Source organism: Balaenoptera ricei, chromosome 10, assembly GCF_028023285.1.
Source record: "Balaenoptera ricei isolate mBalRic1 chromosome 10, mBalRic1.hap2, whole genome shotgun sequence".
Lineage (NCBI taxonomy): Eukaryota > Metazoa > Chordata > Mammalia > Artiodactyla > Balaenopteridae > Balaenoptera > Balaenoptera ricei.
Genome location: NC_082648.1, coordinates 54,601,777 through 54,619,834, shown reverse-complemented (window position 1 = coordinate 54,619,834; position 18,058 = coordinate 54,601,777). Strand labels below are relative to the sequence as shown.

Here is an 18,058-nt window from a genome sequence, read left to right as displayed (position 1 = left end):
TCTCAGTCAACAGCTACTAAAAGCACAACTACTAGCACATGGGAGGGCCCCCTTTTTTAAAATGAGTTAGACATTACTCTTAATCCTGTATATTGAACATAAACATGTCACTTTAGACGAGCATTAGGAACAATGTACTATTTTTAGAAACTTAGAATCAGGATAGACCGTTGGTCAGGAAGCTAGGCCCTGAGAACACATTTCCTCTACCAGCACTGTTTCTCTATTTCACCTGCAGTCATCTCCATAATTTACAAACCTTTATTTACAGTCGGTGCAAGTAAGTCCTCTCAATGAAGTATTGGGTTGACCAAAAAGTACCTTCAGTTTTTAAGTAAAAATAAAAGCCTCATTTTTCATTTTCACCAAGAACTTTATTGAGCAACATATTCATCCTTTTGTTCCACTACCTTCTGCCACTTTTCAGGCAACTTCGTAATTCCATCTTCCTAAAATTTTTTATCTTTTTGAGTAAAGAACTGTTCCAGGTGCCTTTTACAGTATTCCAGGGAATTGAAATTTTTCCATTAAGAGAACTTTGTAAAGACCGAAATAAACGGAAATCCGAAGGTGCAATGTCTGGTGAATAGGCGGATGAGTCAGAACTTCCCAGCCAAGCTGTAACAGTTTTTGCCTAGTCATCAAAGAAACATGCGGTCTTGTGTTATCCTGATGGAAGATTATGCATTTTCTGTTGACTAATTCTGGCCGCTTTTCGTTGAGTGCTGCTTTCAGTTGGTCTAACTAGGAGCAGTACTTGTTGGAATTAATCGTTTGGTTTTCTGAAAGGAGCTCATAATAGAGGACTCCCTTCCAATCCCACCATATACACAATATCATCTCCTTTGGATGAAGACTGGCCTTTGGTGTGGTTGGTGGTGGTTCATTTCGCCTGCCCCACGATCTCTTCCATTCCACATTATTGTACAGTATCCACTTTTCATCTCCCGTCACAATTTGTTTTAAAAAAGGAACATTTTCATTATGTTTAAGTGAAGAATCATGTGAAAATATGGTAAAGAAGGTTTTTTTCACTTAACTTATGTGGAACCCAAACATCAAAGCGATTAACATAACAAAGCTGGTGCAAATGATTTTCAGTGCTTGATTTGGATATTTTGAGTATGTCAGCTATCTCTTGCATGGTATAACATTGATTGTTCTCACTTATTGTTTCGATTTGATCGCTATCAACTTCAGCTGGTCTACCTGACCGTGGAGTATCGTCCAGAGAGAAATCTCCAGCACAAAACTTTGCAAACCACTTTTGATGCGTTCCATCAGTCACAGCACCTTCTCCATACACTGCACAAATCTTTTTTTGCATTTCAGTTGCGTTTTTACCTTTCCTGAAATAATAAACCATAATATGCCAAAAATGTTGCTTTTTTTTCCATTTTCAATATTAAAATGGCTACACAAAAAATTCACCAATTTTGATAAGTCTTTTTTAAAATGCACGTTGATAACAGCTGTCACATACAATCTAACAAAATTGTTTCGAATGAAGTTGAAGACAACTAGGTGCTACTAGAGCCATCTTACAGAAAAAAACAAATGAACCTTTTGGCCAACCCAATAAATTCCCTCCACTTTCCTTCAGAAAGTCAGGTACAAGAAATTGTCTCACTGTTTCCAAATCAGCACACAGCTGGGCAACCCGATTGTACAAATGCCAGGTCACAGTGCTGCTCCAGGCTACCACAGCCAAGCATCAGAGTCAGGGTACTGTGGCCAGGGTGGCCAATTCAAGTGCAAGAACCTTGCAGGTGACACTTGAAGAGATAAGAGAAGCAAAGCATTCTGTAAGAAAGGGGGAGGGATGTGATTTATTATAAATTCTTTTATTATAGATTAGGAAATGGTCAATAATTATTGTATGGATAAGAACCTGACCATGGCAATAAAAATTGCCTATAAAGGACAAAAAAAAAGCCAAAGAGTCCTCCTTCTGGTGGGAATCGTATCTGCTTCACATTCTTGGGGAAGGTAAAGGGAGGAACGGGGAGGGGACAGAGCAGAACGTATGTTCAAGGCCAACTGAACAACTTGTAGGAGGCCCAGAGCACAGAGGAGCTTGGTGATGATGAAGATAAGGGAGTTAGTCCCTTATCTTAAGAAGCCACCGGAGGGGGTTAAACAAAGAAGCAGTAGCAACAATTCTGCAGGTTAGGAAGGTCATTCTGGCTGCAGCACCCTTTGTTCAGTGTTTCCCAGGCACTAACTGTGGAGGGAGTAAATGTGGTGTCCCCTAAACAAGGAAAGATCATGGACAGAATGCCATGTACTGACTGGGCATCTTTCAAAGCCAGACCAAACTATATCTTCTTTATGATACTTTTCCTGTGCCCTTGCTCTTACTCCAGTCGACAAATTCTTCCTCTCCCCTTTATTTTTAACCTCCCTTACTCATACACGTTTTATCTCCAGCTCCAATCTCTCCAAGTTACAGCCTCACGTTTCTAATTCCACCACACATCTCCACATGCATATTCTTCCAGTGCCTCAAACGCAATAGATCTAAAACACAACTTACTTTTTACCCCCAGCTATAAACCTGCTCTGAGTTCACTTCTCCTAATCGCCCAGGCTTAACATCTTACCATCCCCTTTTATTCATCCCTCTCTTTCCCCACATCCAATTAACTGTTTCTGTCTAATTTGCTTCAGCAATACTTCTCCAATCCTATTGTCACTACCCTAGTTTAGGTCTTCATTCTCTAACAAAAACCCTTATAACTTTTCTTTATTAGTCCAATTGTTCCTTTCCCAATTCAATTCATCTGCTGAATTATTAGATAATATATCCCATAATTCAACTATGATTATGACATTTCCAGCACCAAAAAAACTTCAATCTCATAGCTTACTAACCCAGTCCAAATTTCCTAGCCCAGCATTAAAAGCCTTCCATGTTCTAGGCCAAACCTAATTTTCCATCTTTATACTTTATTTTCCCACTATTCCCCCTCATATATGCTCCAATTATTTTCTACACCTGCTCAATTTCATCTGGTAAATACTGGGTACTCGACAAAAGTTGATTTCCTTCCACATGAGTTTGCTATATTCTCCTTCCCCATGCCATCTCAATTTATAGGAAAACATCCTATCATTCTATATAGTTGATTCTCACACAGGAAATTAGCATATTCATGGAAAAGCCTGTAAAATCTAGAAAACAGACAAGAACCCTGACAAAGAAGAGCCGTGTGACTGAGCTCCAATGTCAAAAGAAAAAGGTAGTGACAAGCAGGACGCCATAAATGCTTCAGAACATTTGAAAGGTTGAAAGCATTATACCTGGGACAATGGATGCTAACAGTCTACCAGAGTTCTTCGAGATGATTCATTGGTCTCATAGAACTTACAGTCCAGTGAAGATATGAACACATATGGACTTTATAATGCCAGATGGTAAAACCGTGCTCCAACAGAGGTAAAAATGTCTTAGAAGCATAAGGAAATGAGAAATTCTAAGAGATGCAGAAAGCTTCACAAAATACCATGCAACAGAGGCCATAAGGACTTCAACACGTTATGAGAGAAAGGTATTCCAGGCAGCAGATAAAGGAAAGGTAGAGGTGGAAAATGCTAGAAGTGTGAGAAATAGGATAAAAAAAAAAAACTGATGAACTCTGGGTGCCTAAACTATTACTATTTTGAAAGTCTCTAATGATCACTTACATAGTTTTAATGAATTAAAACTGTTTTACTTCAATTAATTCCTGAAAATACGCAGATGATTATCTGCAGGATGGATCAGTTGTTACTCAACAGGATTTTCACAACTCAGTTGGATCCTGAGATGCGTTGAATCCTGAATGTGGTGCTACACTCAACGTACTCCCCAGAGCCTGGCTCGTCAGCGTTCCTGCAGCAGTATGAATGAACGGCTCTGCATCTTAGGATCCACTGAAGGTGACACACTCTTCTATGCACACATTGCAACCAGGAAAAAATTATACATACATTTTAAGAACTAATAACCCCATAATATAAAATTGAAAAATGCAAAGTCAGGGGCTTCCCTGGTGGCGCAGTAGTTGAGAATCTGCCTGCCAATGCAGGGGACACGGGTTCGAGCCCTGGTCTGGGAAGATCCCACATGCCACGGAGCAACTAGGCCCGTGAGCCACAATTACTGAGCCTGCGCGTCTGGAGCCTGTGCTCCGCAACAAGAGAGGCCGCGATAGTGAGTGGCCCCCACTTGCCACAACTAGAGAAAGCCCTCGCACAGAAACAAACACCCAGCACAGCCATAAATAAATAAATAAATAAATAAATAAATAAAAATGCAAAGTCAAACCATGTAAATGTTTGCACTTTGTACTACGCACTTTGCATAGTACAAAGAAGTCTAGAATTAGAAGAGACCATAGAGAAAATCTAGATCAACCATGTGACCCAAGCTATGTCTATCAGGTTTTTTCTCTCAGGAATTCAGGGTCAAGGCTCATTGATTTAGTCTCTCCCTGTGCTTGGAACTGAGGGACACCTAAATACCCAGGAGCTGCTGAGCAGCCACATACAACTGTGAACACAGGAAAAAAGAGGAAAAAAAAAAAAAAAAAGGTCAGCAAAGAGAGAACAATGAAGCAAAGAAATGCAAAGACTAGAGACAGAGGAAATTCCAGGTTTTCCAGTCCCTGGTCCCTAATAAGGTCTGTGTGCATTTGGCTTCCATCAAATCCCTGTCTTTCTTTCTTTTTCCTAAAACTAGTTCAAGTTCATTTCTGTTACTTGGAACAGAAGCTTAAATGCGGCAGTAACCAAAATCCTTCATAAGGTCAACTGGTTGATTTATTACTGATCTACCTTTCCTATACTTTCTTTTCATTTGTATTTCCTTAAAAGCCATAAATATGACTTTGGTATGCTATACAGACAAATATGTGAACAGAGATACAGGATTATGCTGAGCATTTTTAAAGGGAAAACCCATCATCCCCAGGAAATAGAAAATATAGGAATACTCAAGGTAAAGCCTTGAGATAACTGTACAGCAACCAGAGATGCTAACAACTGGTAAATTAAATAGCTACCTGATTACCCTCCTACCCAAAGCCGATTTAATTCTGAATAAACCCGATGGGTAGGTCCAATTCAGTCTCCTCTGAGGCATGAGAAAAAGGTCATAACTGAATATAGGGCATTTCGTCTGGAATGCCCCAAGTAATTAGCACCCAACCACACAAAGGTTTGGGTGCTCTCCAGTGGTATCCCTAGCCCAGACCCAAATCCAAAACTGAATATCAAACCATCTTAGGGCTTGGCTTAACTATTTACCCTATGACATAACCAGCACCTCCTGCTATTAGATAAGGGGAAAAAAGTAACAGAAGCTTAATATCATGGAACTCTGTCCAGGTGTGTGCATCTGTGTGATATGCCAGGTATCAAGACTTTCCTGAGACAGATCCAGTCTCCCCAAAGCTGGATCCGCACCCATCAGATCTGACTACAAGTAAAGCAGTTAAACAAGTATAGCAAGTCAGAGCTGACAATCAGAAGTTTGAACCAATGTAGTGGGTGGCTCTGCAGGATTATATAAACAAAAACAATATTACAGGATCCTAGAGTTGGAAGGGACATGGAGACTCTGTTCAACTTCATCATTTTACAGAGAAGGAAGCTAAATATCAAAACCAAATTTATCAACCAAATCCCTAACTATAGTAACACAGGTGAGACAAAAATCAAAGGGACTGTGACCAGATTATGACAGAACCAAAAAGCATTATTTCCTAAAGCTGCTCTAATGGTTGAAAATTTATTTTTAATTATAAAAGAAAAATTGTATTAGAAAAATCTATGAAAACTACTGTTGAGATATTTTTTGGATATTCTTGTTACTTAAGTTTAGCAAAAGGGTAAAGATTTCCGATTAAATGGGTTAACGTTTCAGTTAAGATATTAGACCAAGCACCTTTAAAAGCCAAAAAACTGTGTCTTGATTCAGAACCTACATGGTTGTATGCTTGCAACCTTGGCAGACAGGCAGTTTAGGCACTGTGACAAAATTCTCACTGGAAGAGAGATGCTTATTTTAATATTTAAAAAATCCAGACATTTACATAGGGCCCTAATAAAAGTCACCAGAAATTAGACTAATGTGTCGGCTGGGACCAAAATTAAAAGAATAAATGTTTAAATGGTCCAAATATAAACTTGGTTTTCAAAATTTCTGGCAAGGGGCCATAGTACTATGGATTTGGGTCTTCAAGGGCTGCTTGACCACAAGTATTAGGTAAGTCAACACATCACTGAGGGAGGGCAAAAAGAAAAAACAACAGATAATCTCTGGCAGTTACAATCTACCCTTCATCGTTCAGCACAGTATATTTTAGAAGACTGCTGACAAAATGTGAAGACAGAACCTGTTGTGTTCCCCAAGAAGTGCTATTAAAGTTACTCCTAAAATATAAATCCATTAAAAAGTAGGTCTTCTTGAAAAATAATATTAATTAGAAGCAAACATGAAATTGGTATTATTACTTAAATTAACATCAATAAATACTAAATATTTTTAAAATCTCCCATCAATCTGAATTGACAATTTTATAAATTACATGAATCCTGAAGATTATTTTATAGACAAAACTATTTTTTAAAAATCTATTTTGCCACCAGCGCTGCAAATGGAAATATGAAGCGACAGACCAGAGGGTGTTGAATATAATCTATGCTTAGTAGAGTCAGCTTTCAACTAATTTATAAGTCCTAGTTGTTAGCCATATCTTATTTTCACAGTTTACTCTATTGGTGGCAAAAACAAAAGCAAACTAAAATTTCCTAAGAAATCTCAACTCTGAGGAATTATATTTTCTGTTCTTCCATTCCAGATAAAATTAAGAAGTGAGATGACTAGATACTCATCACAAATATAGAAGTTCGTGCAATTTCACATTTACCTTAAACTCTACATTTGTACTTTGAAATAATTACTTTTTATAGTAATCTTACGTTAAAAAAAATTCCGCACTGATATTTTCCACATGATTTAAAGAAAACTATCTTTAAAAATCATCCTGTTAAGACTGCAAAATTACCCCCACTTGACAGTTTATATCAAACGAGCTTATAAACCAAATAAGGCAGGAATGGCACCTTTCGATCATATAGTTGTAAATAGTCCAGGGTGAAACTTAACAAACCAGACTCGGATGCATTTTTGTCCGCTCAAAAACAAAACAAAACTGGTACCTGTAAAATTCGGGGTTTTGCTCGGTTTTGGCCTATTAGACACCCACCGGGCCCGCGGGAGCCTGACCCCGCGGCGCGGGCTGCGGTGCGCCTCTGGGTGCACCCTTAGTCTCCGCGCGCCCGCCGCTCCCGGCGCTGCCCCCGCAGCCGCCGGGCGCCCCACTCCCCTCCCCGACGCGCGGCGGGAGGCGCGGGCCCGGCTGGCCGTTCCCACGCGTCCAGGCCCGTTATCTGAGCGGCCGCGGCGGCGGGGCCGCCCCGCGCGGGGAAGGGGACTCCGGGATGGCCCCCGCCGCGGGCCCCGCGCCCTCCCGAGCTGGGGGCGGCGTCCCTGCCCCGGCCGCCCCTCCCTCGGGCGCCCGCGTCGGTCGAGAGCCTCCCTCGGGCTCAGGTTCGCTCCCGGGACGGGATAAGGTGTCAGCCACGCTGCCAGACGCCTCCCGTCGGCGGGGGCGAAGCCAGCCCTGCCCTCCTTCCATCCGCCCCTCACCGCCCGCGCCCCTCCTCGGCTCAGGAGACGGAGGTGGGGGGGGGGTCCCCGCAGGAGGCTGAAAGGGGCGCTGCCGGCTCTCTCAGGGGAGCGGAGGTCGGGGTCACACCTCAACTTGGCAGGGTCGGGGCGTGAGGGCAGAGGCGGGGCGGGGAGGGAGCCCCAAACTCACCCGACTGAGCGGCTTCCCGGGCCGCGGCCGCGGCCAGGCAGAGGCTGAAGCAGACGCAGAGCGAGAGGGGGCGCGGGAGGGTCCGCCGCGGGCTCATGAAAGTGCCAGGGAGCCGCCGCCGCCGCTGTCCGAGCCTCCCTCCCTTCCTCCCCGGCTCCGGGCGACGGACGGGGCGGCGGGAGGCATGACGGGAAATTCCTGGGCACTGGCAGCCGAGTCCAAATATGAGCATAGGAGACGAGCGAGGGAGGATCGCGGAGCGCGCCCGCCGCGGACGGGGCCCGCTGCCCGGGCCTCGGCGGCCGCCAACTCCCTCCTCCTCCAAATCCTCCTCCTCCTCCGCGGCCGCCCCAAGGCCGCCGGCTGCCGAGTGCAACCGGGAGGTGGAATCCCTCTGCCAGAGGGCATCCCTTTCCAGTGTTGGGGCCCAAGAGCAGAGCGGCGCATCCCACCCACGGGTCCCGCCTAAGACCCCTGAAGGGGTAGAAAAGAGAGGAACCATCACGAGGAGAACGGACAGCGAGCCAGGGAACCGCGGGAAGACATTTAAGGGGTTTGAGAAGACTCTTGCGATGCCCCTAATCAACTGGGAGCTTTGTGAGTAAGTGGATACAAATATCTGGCAAGTGCTTCTCTTGAGTGTGGTCAGGTGAGGCTGGAGCGGCACTGCCAGTTACGCACACACTCAGGTGAGCCATCCTATACAAAACGAACAGGCATTATAATATATAAAACACCCCCCTCCCCGCATTCCAGGTGAGTGGGCCCTTTACACCAGGTGTGTGTGGAGGGTGAGTGTGTGTGTGTTTAGCCAGAGTTACAAACGGGCTCTCCCCAAACTTATATTTGAACACCATATATGGAGTTGAGGCAGACTGGCTGACAATAGTTTTTCATACTAGCTAAATGCTGATATATATTTAGATTTGTCATTCTTTTCACCTCCAGCCTCTCTTCATCCCCCTTACATTAGTTTTGTATTTCTTGTAGCTTATCTGAAGGGCAGTGGTGAAATTTATTCAAAAGGTACTACCTCTGACGACCAGAAATGTCAGTCCCCGATGTTTAATTACAGGCCTAAGCCAATAGTTGCCTGACTTTTCTCTGGCACTGATAACTCCTCCAGTAATCAAGGCCAAATGACCCTTAGCTTTTCAAGAGGACATAATTATGTCTAATTACTACTTTTTTTTTTTTTTACTGGCACTAGTGGAACAGGCCCTGGAGATGTAGGATGTTATATAATTACTTGTGACCATTTTAAGATGCTACAGAAATGATTCACTGATGCAAAATACTTAAGGGGTAAAAGTCAAACAGATTTAGAGTGTGGATTATTCTAACATGACCTAAAGTACGGTAATTTGTACATCACACTATTTGTTTGAAAATGCTATATTTGAAAATTAGAAACTTTGTTTCAAAACGAATTCAATTCTGGCAAAGTATTAAGGCCCATATGCCAAAAACCAGTCCTTTTGCAAGTGGTTCCCCTTAAATCATCTGGTACTGAGAAACACCACATTCCATGAATTATTCCTGGCAAATGGGCAGATTTCACCCTCAATGTACTCGCAGTGATAACGAGACAAAGGGCAGATGACCTAAGTAAACGAACAGTAAATAAAATGTAATACAGTAAATTAGGGATTTAAGAGACACATGGCATTATTATTCAATTTAAGTATCTAGAAGCTGGGTATCTTAAAGGGGATATTCAGGAAACTCTTTAATCAGTCTCTCCCTTTCCTCTTTTTTGTATATTTTGTATTACATAAGCACTTTTCTTATTCATTTCCCCCACAACGTGTAGTATAATTCTTTGCCCATAGTTTTTTTTTTTTTTTCTTTTTTTTTTTACTTTTATTTTTGGCTGCCGCAGGCGGGAGGAACGCAGGATCTTTTGTTGCAGGGCTCTTCATTGCCCCGCGCAGACTTCTCTCTAGTTGTGGCGCGCGGGCTTAGTTGCCCCGCGGCATGTGGGATCTTAGTTCCCCAACCAGGGATCGAACGCCGTGTCCCTTGTATTGGAGGGTGGATTCTTAACTACTGGACCACCAGGGAAGTCCCGCCCATAGCTTAAATATTTGTTTAAAAACAAAAGTAAAATGAGCACAGTCATTTGTAGACTGACATATAGGAGCTCCCTAAGTGTAGAGAAAAGCTTGTTTCAAAGGGCTATAATAATTTTGGCTATATTTAAAATATTTTAGTTGACCTTAAGTACAAAAACATAAGATTACAAAGAATGCAGTATACCACTGCATGTTAGTATAAGTGGAGGGTTAATTAATTGTATCAACTGCTGACTTGACAGCAATACCAGCAGCTGTTCTAAAGGCTTGAATAAATATGCTAAAGAGGGGAGAAAAGAACAAAAGTTACTGAGTACATAGTAAGTGCCAGACACTGTGCTAGTTGTTTTACACATGGTATTTCATTTAATTCTTCCAAATATCTTTGAGCTTTTTATTTTTTATCCCTATTTTACAGCTAAGGAGAGGCATAGATAAGTAAATTATGCTACTAAGAAGGGGTAAAGTAGTATTGGAATGCAAATCTCATTTCAAAGTCCACATATATTTTTACTGTACTAATCTGCCCCATTTTCTCTACATTAAAAACAAAACAAAACAAAAACCAGGGTATTCAAAAACTGTATTCATTGGGCTCTTGTGGTTTTAAGTAACTGGTGTGCACTCAGGTTACCTCAAGTAATAGGGGTAAAGAATACATGTGGAAATAAGACCAGAGACTTAACCGGCTTGTCAGGTCATCCTTTGTGGGCCCGGGGGTGGGGGCCTGTGCCTTTGATGGGTACCAGAAACAGGAAAGCTACTATCCTCTGACCACATTCCTATGAGTTTTGTAGTTTAAATCATATATTTCACATGTTTTCTCTTTGTTATTATAATCTTAATAACAATCATGTTAACATATTATCTTAAACAATGTTTGTTTGTAAGACAAAGGACCCAGAGGAGGTAACTCTTTCCTTTGCTTCCTATATACCATCCCTCCCCCAACCCAGTGGTGTGCTAGTAAATATTTACCAACCAGATCTGGAGGAAGGAGGCCTGAATTGTAACAAAAACCAATTTATGTGGGTGTAATACTCCCACCAACCTGAGTCTCTGGAGGCGTAGCTGGGGAGAGATGTACTCAACCAGCTCTTGGGCCCCTATGAGCCAGCCCCACCACATCACCGCCCCAACCCCTCATAAATGTCTTCAGAACGCAGCAGAATTCAAGTTGCACAACCACAGCTTTTCCACTCTGGCTCCCACTACCAGCTGCCAATTCTCCTCTATAGCTCATAATCAAATGCCCCAGCAGGGAGAGTTTGATTCTATCACCACAGTCCCTCTTGGGGAAAGTTCTTGTATGAGGTTATCTCATAAGCCACTGAGCAGCCTGTGGATTGGCTACCTCTGAGCCAGGTGTCCTCGCCTACTTCTGCAGCTGTAGCTAGGGTGGAAGGCTCACGTGCTAACACAACATGGTCACCTGTACTAAAGAAACAGACTTTGGTGCTGCCTTTTTAGGGCATTGCAGTTGGGGCAGCCTCTTTCAAAGGGAGTCTATAAATATGGCAGGCATTCAAGCTACAGTCTCTCCGACATACTATTCTCAACTCTTTAAGTAAATCCCCTCAGCCGTTATGCAAAGCTTTGAGACAGTCCCCACTCCACATACCCAAAGGAACACCTTGGGTGGATGTCAACAATTGCAAACAGGAGAAAGGACACATTCGTACTAGATATTATTCAAAAGCCCTCAGGCAGGGTGAGAAACCCTAAGTTCAATTCAACGAACAGTTATCAAGTGCCATTGTCCTAAACCAATAGTGATCAATTGGAAAGTAAGGGAATTAATTACCTCCTAGGAGGATGTAACAGATTCTCCAGAAGGAAGTTTTTCTAACTGCACTCAATCCAAACTCCCAAAATTCTGCTTTCCTATCCTGCGAGGTAGAATGTCGTCACTCTCACCCGCGCTGAGAACACTTTTATACTGACGGGAGCACGCCCCCGCCCGCAAGGAGCTAGGGTGGGAAGAGAGTTAAGCAGAGCTCTTCTCAGCAGCATGAGGAACACAGAGTCAATGCTGACTGGCTAAGAGAGACACAGAACATCTTCTCTCATTCTGAAGAAGGATTTCCTCTTCCATGACACCCCTCCAGCCCCCAGTCACCAAACACACTAAAATGACAAGGACTTATTAAAGGCGGAAGACAGAATTAAAGTGAGCATTTTCCTTCTTGTCTTGGTAAAATGGTTCGCCCACATCTCAAACGGTATTTTTTAATTTTACAGTTGAGGCCATCCCTTTTGTTGATTAATTCTGAAGAGATTTGAAGAATGTATTCCCATGATTGACGTGCTGCCTGATTCTACCAGCTTTGGCTGTGGATATGCTACAACAAGTACTAAATATTTAACAAGACAACTTTCAATATTGTAGAGAATTAAATAATCCTCTCTAGACCAGCAAAGCTGCTTGGCTTTTGGCACGATTGTATCACATGAAGTGGCATATGCAAAATCAACTACACACACAGAATACGGGGGCTGGGAGAGAGGGACAAGAATGGACTTTTAAGTTGGTACAGGAAGATTTTTTTTTTTTGAATTTTATTTTATTTATTTTTTTATACAGCAGGTTCTTATTAGTCATGTATTTTATACATGTTAGTGTATTAGTGTCAATCCCAATCTCCCAACATCCCTCCACCACCCCCACCCCCACCACCCCTGCCACTTCCCCCCGTTGGTGTCCGTAGGTACAGGAAGATTCTGATGGGAGACTTGATTCTACTCTTTCACTCAGTCTGTTCCTGAATGCTTCTTATATCGAGAGCATCTCACACCATGGTGTGTGTGTCCAGTGTTTAAAGGTGTGTTTTTTCACACAACTTATCCCTAACTGCAAACCAGCTCCTTCATGTGTTGTTCATCCAAAGAGGCTCCAATAGGAGGTAGAGGAAACCCTGGCTGTGTTGGGCTTCCTGGGAAATGGTGTGTTGGGCTTCCTGGGAAATGGTATGTTGCCCTCCAAAGTGGTGCTTCATTACAGGATTTTCTGCAGTAGTTTTACCGTTGCCATTAAAGCTTCTGGGACAATGGGTAAGTTACTTAATTACTCTAAGCCTTGATATTCTTTTTTCTCCATATAATGGGAAAATAAAGGTACCTACTACTCATGATGCTTAGCCCTAGCCCCATGCTAGCAAATGGTAAATCCTTAATAAATATCAATATAGTACTAATGTGATTAACTTTTATCATTGCTTACTAACTTCCAATCACCACAAAGCCACTCTTTGCCTTTAAGCCTTATCTGATAGGAGTTCCTCTGTCTGAAATGACTCATAGTTTCTCTTCACAGCTCAGTCCTACACTTGTATTCATAATCACCTCTTAAGGAAGTCTCTCCAGATTTAGTAATTCTGTCAACACATATTTTCTTCAAATTTACTTTTTATATTTATACCCAAGGTTACTAATAGTAACTATGTTTTCAAATATATTTTTAACTTCCTCAAAGTAATCAGAAGGCTACACACTTATATGATTATTCAAACTATTTTTGTGAAAACCAGTTTTAGAATTGCCATCAAAATATATGATACATTTTGAAAAATATCTTCAACACAGGAAAATCATCTTTGCATTCTTTCATTCATTCAACAAATATTTAGTGAATGCTTTCTATATGCTAGATAGACAATGACCAAGACAAACCAGTAAAATATTTAGTATGTTAGTGATAGAGAAATAAGGCTGGGAAGGTTGCTGAAAGTGTTGGGGAAGTAACATTAAAGACATGGAAGAAAGAAGGAAGCCATGCAGTATCTAGGAGAGGAGGAACAGCAAGTGAAAAGGCCATGCCCAAGGCAGAGGCAGGCCTGCCCTGTAGGAGGACCATCCAGGAGGCCGGATGAGGAGAAGAGGGTGAAAAGGGGCCATGGGCGGGGAGCACTAGAAGATGTGGCCTGAGTCATTATAAGGACTTTGGCTTTTATTGTGAGTGAGATGGGAAGCTACTGCAGGGCTTTGAGCAGAAGAGCAACATGATCTTATATTGGCTGTTCTGTTAAGGCGTGCAGAGACAGAAAGGGAGACCAGTTAGAGGGTCTTATAGTAATCCAGGTGAGAGGTAATGGTGATTTTGGAGTAGGAAGGAGGCAGTGGAGGTGGTGAAAAGTGATCAAATTGCAGAGAAATTTGGAAGAAGCGGCCCAGAAGATTTGCTGACAGACCAAGTGTAGGGTGTGAAAGAAAGGTTAAGAATGTCTCTATACTTTTTTTTCCTTTTTTTTTTTTTCTGAGCATTACAGAATCGCCATTTCTTGAGCTCTGGATGACTTAGAAGTAGGTGGTGGGGTAGTATATTAGAAGCTCAGTTTTGGACATGTTAAGTTTGAAATGACTTTTAAACATACAAGATGATGTTCATCTAGACCATTAAATATGAAAATTGCACATATAGGGGAATGTCTGGGCTGCAGATAGTATATATGATATTTAAATCCTGAGAAGTCCCTGGATTGATTAAAAAGAAAAAAAGAAAAAAATGCCAGCAGGGCCACTGAGAAGGTGAAGCTAAAAAGGTAGTAGGAAAATCAGTCAAGTATGGAGGCCTAGGAAGCAAATGAAGCTTTTTTTTCTTTCTTTCTTCAATTTATATACTTAGAATATATTCTTTGTGGAAAAAGAAATTATTTAGAATCAAAATAGGATAGATGAATAACCAAATAAAGTTATATCCTTTTTATGCTTTAAATGAGTAAACATAAAATATTAAAAATGATTTTATTTTGTGACTTATAAATCGACTCTGAAACTTACCCTAAAAGATAGTGTCTAGGGCTTCCCTGGTGGCGCAGTGGTTGAGAATCTGCCTGCCAATGCGGGGGACACGGGTTCGAGCCCTGGCCTGGGAAGATCCCACATGCCGCGGAGCAACTAGGCCCGTGAGCCACAATTACTGAGCCTGCGCGTCTGGAGCCTGGGCTCCACAACAAGAGAGGCTGCGACAGTGAGAGGCCCGCGCACTGCAATGAAGAGTGGTCCCCGCTCGCCTCAACTAGAGAAAGCCCTCGCACAGAAACGAAGACCCAACACAGCCATAAATAAATAAACAAATAAATAAAAATTAAAAAAAAAAAAAAAAAGATAGTGTCTAGATATCTGAGGAATAGCAGCATGGAATACAGGTACATTCTACAGTTGTAACCACAGTGAAAAGCTATCCCTATAGGTCAAATGGCCAAATACCAAATATTTGTGGTGTGTAAGTGACAAGGTCTATCAGACAGGTGGGAATAAAGACATCTCTTCAGAGATGGAGAAGAACTTTTGTGAGGCTCAAATATATACAAAGTGGTTTAAAAACTGTTGCTTAAAGTATTGTACAGATGTTGCTTTTATAGTTTTTAAAGCTGGTGGTCATAAAAGCGGAGAGAGAAATAAACTTGCAGTTGGCAGATTTCTCTTCAAACTCTGGCTATGCCATGTGATAGTTGTGCATGATTTTACAGTTCACATCTCTGGGATTTAGTTACCTTATCTTTAAAATGAAATAATACCTACTCTGCCTGTTCTGCAAGATGTTGGTGGAAGTCGAATGATATAATGAGGGAGCTTTCAAACTACTGATATCTAAAGCAAAAGTCATGATTGAGGCGAGGTGCATTTTTCTAAATTCACCTACTTTTGTTTCTTTGTATAAGCCACAGTTCTCTATGTATCTTGAAGATACCTCCTTGAGATCCCAATTTAAAAAAAAAAAGTTCCTCTAAGGAAAATGCATACATACACACAAGCCCACAAAATTTGGTATACAATTGCACACTGATCGAAAATCACTTTGGAAAGCAATAGGAGTCATAATTTCTTGTGTGGAAGAGAAACCTAATGAAAGTATCATCTAAAAAAAAATTAGTGTGTAGCAGGCTATGGGGCAGATCAGAAGAGGATAGCAGTGTTGTAAAGACAACTCAGGCAGATGCAGAAACCCAAGCTTGAGGTAATGAGAGCCCCTAGTCTAAGATGGTAGCCGTGAGACTAGAGATGAACAAGGAGATGTGATAAGAATAGTTGCCAGATAAAATGCAGGATGCCCAGATAAATTTGAATTCTAGATAAACACCAAATAATTTTTTAGTATATCCTAAATAGTGCATGGGACATACTTACACTAAAACATTATTCATGGTTTATCTGAAATTCCATTTTAACTGGGCATCCTGTATTTTTATTTGCTAAGTCTGGCAACCCTAGAGAGAAACCAGTGAACTTATTCCTACCCTCATCCCCATGTTTCTGGGGCAGATTCTGAAACAACAAGCAAAACAATGGGTACAACGTGACCACTGTGAAAAGGACAGAGTCATTAAGAGCTAGTCCAGCTCTTTTGTGGATCCTGAAGAGATCAATAAAGATGTCAAACAGTTCTTCACAGACCTATTTATTTCCCAGACAGGGCATGAGAGTTACTAATATTGTGGTTATATTCTATTCTCCATATATGAGTTTCGTACTGTCCAGTACAATCTACCTGAATGTGTGTGTGCACATGTGCGTTTAATGTATGGGCTAATTAGCAAAAGAACCACTGGCTCACGGTTGCCCTGGACAGAAACATGCATTGGAGGACCCACAGTCTGTCCATCATCAGCCACCTACACACACACACACACACACGTGCACGTGAGACTGGGCAGGGAAGTTTTTTCCCTGTGCAGCCCAAGCCTGTGGTCTTACTTGATTGGACAGTGTATGGTATGAGTGGGAAGGAAGAAGTTTAAACAACGAGGTCCCTTTCAGTGGAGAAGTAGGAACAGTTGAAATATTCAAAGAAGGAAATCCATTTGAGGTGATATTACAAACCCGAAGGCAGGACAGGCAGGAGCATTCAAGGTGACTTTCTCCATCTAAAAGCTTAAGGCCTTTAAGGTCTTCTCATCTCCTGGGTAATACAGGTGAAAATCCAAAATAGAGCTGCAAAACTTTAACCCTTATCTCTTCTACTTTGTAATTCTGTTCTGAAATGACCTTCACCATGTCCTAGTGTCTCACTCTGTGGAGGCAGAAAAGTCATGACAGCAAGGAGAAAGGGGTCTGGTTTCACTTCTCTTGTAGGTATAGCGGCAGACTAGGATTCACAACTGATGATCAGCAGTACCCAAGAACAGCCCACAGTGAAGCTGGAGACCACAAAAAGCCCACAGCCCACACCTCTGGAGAGCATTTTGGAGAAGACAGGTGGAGGAGAAAGTAAGGCCAAACCTCATGATTGGCCCGTGACTTGGTGAAGGCTGTCCCTGAGCAAAAGTGAGTTTTGCAAATTTGGGGGTAGTAGAGATATGGAGCAAGACTTTGCAGGACTTGGATACTTTGAGAAGGAGCCTATATTCTTCTTTTGTGACTCCCCATAGTGTGATGAGTGCTCAATAAATGCTGTTGGCCAACTCTTTTAAACTGGGGATGGGGGAGAGGGGCACGAGGTTTGAAGGGGAAGGTGGGAGATGGTTAAGGAAGAATTTATGTATGTTCAACACTCAGAGAGAAAACAAATAGACCAAATAAAACTATTAGCCATTTAACTTTCCACAGTTGTGTAAAATGAAATAAAAATAAAAAAGTTAGTTCCTTCTAAAAACCATTATATTCTGTTCCCAGTGGTAACAATTATGACTAGAACTGAAATGAAAACATATAACTATATCATAACCAAAGCTCTGAAAACTCAAGATATTTAGTGGAAAGAAATCCTAAAGAAACAGTAGAGTGTTTGAAGTAAAAGCAAAACATAAAAACAATAAAAACATTTTCCAAAGGAAACAAATGATGCTCAGCTAATTTCATGTCACTTCACAGCAATAAGGAAAAAAACATTGGAAAATCTATACATTATGTAAGCAATGATGTTATAAACATGCAGGAAATAGCTCTGAGCTGTTTCCAACTTTGCCTCTAAAATTCCTTTGGTGTGATGGCTGAACATATTATTTCCTGTTCTTGTACTCTGTGGGAAGTAGCACACCCATTTTAATCTTTGTCACTTTTTCCTATATCAACATTCATGGGAGGAATTAGCACTGATAATTCTCCCAAGGTTGATATCTCATATTCAGAAGTCTTGTGGCGATGGGTCTCAAACTTAAATATCAGAATACCTGGAGA

General features: G+C 41.7%; 1 protein-coding gene across 3 annotated transcripts in view; it reads right to left on the bottom strand.

Annotated features, from left to right (window-relative positions):
- The window catches only part of MSRB3 (methionine sulfoxide reductase B3), a 161,866-nt gene extending 153,751 nt beyond the window's left edge, over positions 1-8,115 (bottom strand). For 2 of the 3 annotated variants that reach the window (XM_059936421.1, XM_059936423.1), the window contains exon 1: positions 7,869-7,953. Coding sequence is in view for 1 of the 3 variants with exons in the window: in XM_059936422.1 (XP_059792405.1) it covers positions 7,869-8,100 (232 nt within the window). In the remaining 2 variants the exon portion in view is untranslated. Of the gene's footprint in view, positions 1-7,868 lie in introns of all 3 variants that reach the window. The other variant, XM_059936422.1, reaches the window with a different exon arrangement.
- Positions 8,116-18,058: the final 9,943 nt, after the last annotated feature.